Source organism: Sinocyclocheilus anshuiensis, unplaced genomic scaffold, assembly GCF_001515605.1.
Source record: "Sinocyclocheilus anshuiensis isolate Anshui unplaced genomic scaffold, SAMN03320099.WGS_v1.1 scaffold937, whole genome shotgun sequence".
Taxonomy (NCBI): Eukaryota; Metazoa; Chordata; class Actinopteri; order Cypriniformes; family Cyprinidae; genus Sinocyclocheilus; species Sinocyclocheilus anshuiensis.
In genome coordinates, this window is record NW_015554129.1 from 677,701 (window position 1) to 685,026 (window position 7,326).

Genomic DNA, 7,326 nt, shown 5'->3' on the forward strand with positions numbered 1-7,326 from the left:
GCACAATAGATGTATCCTTCGCTGCCTTGATACCCACAATCCTGTGTGTTCCTGTGATGGTTGAGCAAAATAAAGATGGTGTCTGAAGTTATTTCTAGTGAGAAATCAGTATTAAGTAATTAAATATTCGCTTAGTTATCATATCACAAATATATATTTTTTAAACATAATTTGCGTAGCATGTGTGTAAATGTGACTTTTAACCTATTATCATAACACTGTACAACGAAACAGCATGTGACGCAATGGGACACCACTCCGGGTATAGTTGAGACACTGCGTGACATACTCGCACGTTTCTCTACATTATGAAAGACCTTGCATTGCACGATGTCTTAAAATATGTCTATTTTTAGAGCACAGAGTAATGTTTGCAATGATATACGTTAAGTTTAACAATCATAAAAGGATAATAAGCTATTCATTTTCTTTCCAGGGGCAATAATAGAAATAGGAAATGTGAATAATATTATGTGTAACTGCAGAAACACTTTTAAAAATAACGCCATTCTAGTCAGTACTAGTGAAGTGCGGGTACAGTTGATACACTGTGTCTCAACCGTACCCCAATGACATACTCGCATGTTTCTCTAGATTATGCAAAGACTTTGCATGGCACAATATCATAAAATATGTCTATTTTTCGAGCACAGAGTAAAGTTACTAATGATATACGTGAAATTTAAGAGTCATAAAAGGATAATAAGCTATTCATTGTGGAAGGGACATGGTGAAATGAAAATCTTACCTTGGAAAAAAAAACTTTTGCCGATATCTTTGGAGTGGAAAGACGCACACCTTTCAAATTTTCCATGATCAAAGAGAATGCTAATACGCACGTGTGGAGCAAAAATCACGGCTCAGGGTTCCTTTGCACGCAAGTTATTTAAGGTGTTTCAACTGTACACATGTCCCAAATGTACTCGTATTTCATCATTCACATCTCCGAAAAGTCTTCAGTGTTATCAGATTTATAAAAGAAAGATACAGCTTTACGATTCTCTCCGAAAACAGCCGAACTCCTGGACAGTGTTGCCAAGTCTGCGGTTTTTCCCGTGGAATTGGGCTACTTTAATACTGTTGCCGCGAGTTGTTTTTCATGTCCGCGGGTTGAAGCGACCCCAATAACATGAAGTGAACACTCGATGCTGATTGGCTAATTTTTGTTACCAACGGAGGCACGAGAGCTCAGCACTCCCCCAGTCTCCCCCTACCCTTCTCTATCATTTGCGGTTATAATTACATCAGCAGATTCGGCACATTCGCGATAGAAAAGCGGTGCTTTCACGTTATTTTATTACAACTGTGAAATTACAAACAAAAAATACACATTCTGAGACATGAACTGAAATGAATTGTGAATTTTATTAACATTAAATCGACGTGTGGAGCAAAAATCACGGCTCAGGGTTCCTTTGCACGCAAGTTATTTAAGGTGTTTCAACTGTACACATGTCCCAAATGTACTCGTATTTCATCATTCACATCTCCGAAAAGTCTTCAGTGTTATCAGATTTATAAAAGAAAGATACAGCTTTACGATTCTCTCCGAAAACAGCCGAACTCCTGGACAGTGTTGCCAAGTCTCAAATTTTATCAGAGAAACCCTACCAAAAACGTGTATTTTACGTGTATTTTACCCCCGGAACAGTGGCGGCTCGTGGGTTTTAAAATAGAGGAGGCACACTAATTGTATTGGTCTGGGATCGAGGCGAGCCGTGGGTGGAGCAGAAGACACTTACGGGCCGATTGGCAACAAAACACAGGCATTTGATGCAGTTTTGCAGGAGTTCCTAGTCATGTCCGGGATCTTTTATCGCTGGGACTGCTCCGTCATGTAGTCATGTTGTTAACTTAACAGTTATCTTACTACTGTCAGAGTAGCGCTAACAACATTAGCGCATATGTTAACGTGTGTGCAAACTGTATGTGCGTCTGTGAGGGAGAGATAGGATATGTGCTTTCCGTACATAATAAAATGTAATTTTGTGGCAAAAACATGGAAATGATCTGTCGTTTTTATCCTATTGTTTACTATATTTATTTGTTTGGCCCGTGTCGTTGTGGGTTTTGGTTCTTTTGCTGTTGTAGACTGTAAGGACCTTTGAAATAACTGAAATCATTTGGCGAAGTGATATGGAACTGTAATGCGGTCAAGAGAGCTGCCTGGAACTACGTTCGCCATGCGTTTCCCTGAAAATAATTGCACACCTTCGAACGTTCGTCAGCCAATCAGATTCAAGCATTCAATGGCTCCGTAGTATAAATTAAATTACTTCTTATCAATACTTTTTGTAATATTTGCAATATACTTAGGACAATAAGTACATTTAGAACATTTATCTCAACTTATACTACGGGGCCGTTGAATGCTTGAATCTGATTGGCTGACGAAAGCTAAGCTCTCTAAAGCCCAAAGTATACTCTTTTTGTACATTAGCATTCACTTGAGTTTGGCCTATAGGCAAATTATCATAGAAGAACTGAACATCCAGTCAAGGCACTACAAAAATATTAGTCTTAAACAGTAGAACATTTATTTTATGTAAAGAGTTTGGCTTAGAAAATGTGGATTAAAAATGAAAGACATATTACTTTTTATGACTTTGTAGCATTGTTTATTTTTAACACATGATGTCATTGAGCAACCAGCAACGGTTTGAAGATATAGAGGTGAAAGTCCAGAACCAGGCATAAATGGGATGGGCTGGCAGGAGACGTCAGTGCTGTTTGAAAGTGTTTACTTTCAAAATGCTCGTATGGAAATGAAGGGAGAAAAATGAGTTTCCTCCCTCTGTCCTACTGCTGACCTCGAGTTCACTTTTATAAGCTGAAAGGTAGACGGGAGACGCTGACTCTGAGCAAGTATGTGTTTATTGATTGTCTGTCTTTTGACAGTTTTTAATAAATCTTAATTTGGACCTTAAGAAAGTGCTTTTAAAAACATAGCTGTAAATATTATAATTTAATGAGAAACTCTTCATATCACGGTTCCTCAGGGCAAATGAGGTACCTGTTGAAAATGTTCTTTATAATAAATCAAGGTTATATTAAAGCAAATACACCATTAGCTAATATTATTGTTGTTATATTTTCATTCAGAAGGTGGTCTTCCTCTAGTAGACATATGCTGTAATGACCAGTTTCCTTTCTTGCAGTATTCCTTTCCGTTCTTGCAATATTGTCCTTTTGTTAGGTTCAGTTCTGATCAATGTGATTGTGAGGCTATTCTCTGGCCGGTCAAAGTCTACGTTAATATGCTTTGCATTATTTATTACTTTATCAGATGGAATGCATTAAACTGCTGTTTCTGTTTTAAATCCTGATTAAAAATGTTCATTGTACACCTGTACAATGACAATAAAGACATTCTAATTGTAAATGCACTTCTTTCTTGCTAATAATTTCTAGGGATTACGCCTGTTTCACACATACTCTGTTTGGAGTGCTCTGTATGCAGTCCATGTGTAGTATGTATGTGGTGCAGTAGCAGCACGGGCTCATTGTGCTTTCACATAAGACGCGTTTGCAGTCTGCTAATGATCTGGAGCTGTATACCACAAACGCAAACTTTATCCATTATTTAAATTCCAAATCCACATTTTGTTACTGAAAATGCTTTTCAGCTTTGTGATTCACAGTACACTTTTTAATACAATCTTTCTTAAAAAGTTGACTCTCGTGACTTTTCTTTTGCAATTAAATCTTTATTACAAGCAATCCTGCGGGTCATAAAGAGTTTTGTTTTTCTACCTTTACGAGTGCCATCCATTGTGTCACCTCATTTATCTAAAAGTGCACATTTCCCGTCTTTAAACCTAGCCAAAATGCCAAGTGTTGTTGACTGTGAAATACAGTAGGCTTTAATTAGAAGCATTTACAGTGTGATTACTACATTTTCATGTCAGTCCATGTTAATTTTTACCATGAACAATGGCCCTTTAATTCAGCGTGTGCAGCACATCAAAAACACTCAGTGTGGAAACGATCACTGCACTGCTGCATATGCACCACTCCTGGAACGCATTGCCGGACCGCATCCATGTGCAGTGTGAATGCACTAACTTGTTGACATGGGCACAGAAAAAAATATGCACCGCATATGCACTGCAAGTGGAGCATGTGTAAAACAGGGATTAGGGATGGTGGTGTGACCAAAAAACATTTTTTTTTTGATTGAAAAATATGCTTCAGGGGCTCGTTCTCCATGTAGGCAAGGGAGGCAGTGTCTCCTGAAAAATTTTAGGAGAAAATAATCAATAGTACAAAAATAAAACACAGCAAATATTATGAAATATGAGGTTAAAGTGTGTTTGAAATGTTTTACTAGACCCCCTAATGCGTGATGTGGATATGCTAAAGTTGAGAATAAATGGGAAAAAGTTATGTGAGAGAAGGCAATGCCTCCATCACACTATGATTGGCCTATTATGCTTTTTTAATTCAATAAGTCCTGCTTCCCATGTTTGTTAGCATACTGCATCCACAAAACAATCTATGAATGAATCTAATTGGTATAAATGAACATACTAATTAAAAAATAGAAACTCACCTATGTAGATATCACCACTTTCTGTCATGTCCAGTCAAACTAAATGACTTTAAAAAGTGTCTCACTTATTGATTCTAATTTTGCGTGCACTCAGCTTGGTGGAAGGTACATTTCCGTTTCTGTGACACCTGCGGTATTATCAAGCTTTGATGACTGGATGAGCCTAAAAGAAATTGTCTGTTAAAAACAATAGCTGAACATCAGTTCACAAATAAACTCAAAATCTGAAAATTGCTGCATTCTTGTAGAATCCTACTTTTGACTTATTGGATGATAAGGAATATCAGTGCTGTCATAGGATTATAAGGATAGCCATTTCAGTGTGAAAAATGCCTTGTGATTGTCTATGATGTGAAGATAAATCACTCTCTCTTTCTTTTCTTTTTTTGCCATTTCTACTTTAGAATCACCTCGGTTGTCCACCGCCTCTGTTGGCAGTAATGACCGGGCCTCTACTGCTACACTGTCTGATTGTTCTGACTTCACAGAAGTCCAGAGGCCCGTAAGCGTGGTCTCCAGCATCTCATCCGGGTCTGGTTCCTCTCGGGAAGACGTTCTCCTGTCAGGTATCCCATCTGCTGGTGTGCCTATTGAGGACAACGTGGATCTGGAATTAACGGCTGCTGATCCGGATGAGACTCAGGGCACTAGTCTTACCCAAGCAACCACCCTATTCCTCCAACAAAATAGTAGCAACACTGTTAACAACAGCAACAACAGCTCCTCCGTTTCCAACAGTTTCTCTCCATTTGCTGCCAGCACCATGGCACCCAACCCTGAACTCACCTACCTGGACCGTGTGGTCATGGAGATCATTGAGACGGAGCGGATGTATGTGAGAGATCTGCGGAGTATCGTAGAGGTCAGCATTAGTCTTAATCTTTCTAAACAAATGGTTATATTCAACTGTCAATCAAATAAAATTTGCAAAAATGCTATTAATTACAATATATGCTAGGGATATAACAGTACACAAAAATGATGGTTCGGTACCTTGGTTTTAAAGTTTTGGTCCCTTAAAGTGTAAGTTATCTGACAGGCTGTAATTTTTGTAAACATGCATCCGATCACTCCCATTTTTTTAGTTTCCTAGTTAATCTCCTTTAGTTGAGTATTTCTAAACAGTTTTATCATTGTCACAGCTTGCTCTACTCAAACATTTATTCGGCTCCCATAGAGACATTATTGGTAATGCCTGCTCACCTCTGTCAGTGGACATGCACATTACTGCTGCCTTGATCTGCATTGCAGCTTGTAATCACACAAATAGTTTGATCTGATGAATAGTGCACCTTAGTTCTCACCAATTATTAGTATTTCTAGCTCGTGATTTAATAAAACCAACTGTGATTATAAGGAAGGATTTTCTCACAATGTAGATAAGTATGTAGATGCAAGAGCCTTCTTGTACAGGTGCATCTAAAAAAAATTATTTTTTACTTATTTCAAAAAGTGCAACTTTCATATATTCTAGATTCATTACATGTAAAGTAATGCCTGCTCACCTCCGCTTGCTCTGTCAGTGGACATGCACATTACTGCTGCCTTGATCTGCATTGCAGCTTGTAATCACACAAGTAGTTTGATCTGATGAATCGTGCACCTATATTAAAAATATCTGTATGACATTATATTCTGCAGTTCTTCCCTGTTGTACCGAATATCTATACTTTTCAAATTAGCACATCGAAGTTAGAAATTCAAATATTATGACAAAATAAATTTTGTAGGGTGCCACAAATTTGTTAAAATTTCCAAAGGGTGCCGCGACTAAAGAAAGGTTGGAAACTAGACGAAAATAGTCATGGATAATTCTGACTAAAATAAGACTAAAATGCTCAGACTTTTAGTTGACTAAAACTTGACTAGACTAAAAAGAGTATGAACGTGACTAAAACTAATAAAAACTAAAATGACAGCTTCACACAAAGACTAGACTAAAAATAAAATTAAAACAGGCCGCCAAAAACAACACTAGTAATCACACAAATAGTTTGATCTGATGAATAGTGCACCTTAGTTCTCACCAATTATTAGTATTTCTAGCTCGTGATTTAATAAAACCAACTGTGATTATAAGGAAGGATTTTCTCAAAATGTAGATAAGTATGTAGATGCAAGAGCCTTCTTGTACAGGTGCATCTAAAAAAAATGTTTTTACTTATTTCAAAAAGTGCAACTTTCATATATTCTAGATTCATTACATGTAAAGTAAAACATTTCAAAAGTGTTTTTGTTTTAATTTTGATGATTAGAGCTTACAGCTCATGAAAGTCAAAAATCCAGTATCAAAACTAGACGAAAATAGTCATGGATAATTCTGACTAAAATAAGACTAAAATGCTCAGACTTTTAGTTGACTAAAACTTGACTAGACTAAAAAGAGTATGAACGTGACTAAAACTAATAAAAACTAAAATGACAGCTTCACACAAAGACTAGACTAAAAATAAAATTAAAACAGGCCGCCAAAAACAACACTAGTAATCACACAAATAGTTTGATCTGATGAATAGTGCACCTTAGTTCTCACCAATTATTAGTATTTCTAGCTTGTGATTTAATAAAACCAACTGTGATTATAAGGAAGGATTTTCTCACAATGTAGATAAGTATGTAAATGCAAGAGCCTTCTTGTACAGGTACATCTAAAAAAATTAGAATATCGTGAAAAAGTTTCAAAAAATGAAAAGTTTTTTTTTACTTATTTCAAAAAGTGCAACTTTCATATATTCTAGATTCATTACATGTAAAGTAAAACATTTCAAAAGTGT

General features: G+C 36.7%; 1 protein-coding gene across 1 annotated transcript in view; it reads left to right on the forward strand.

Annotated features, from left to right (window-relative positions):
• Window positions 1-7,326, forward strand: part of LOC107670242 (pleckstrin homology domain-containing family G member 3-like) — a 71,142-nt gene that overhangs the window by 18,984 nt on the left and 44,832 nt on the right. Inside the window, exon 2 of the mRNA XM_016462779.1 lies at window positions 4,957-5,414. Within this exon, the coding sequence (XP_016318265.1) occupies window positions 4,957-5,414 (458 nt within the window). The remainder of the gene's footprint in view (window positions 1-4,956; window positions 5,415-7,326) is intronic.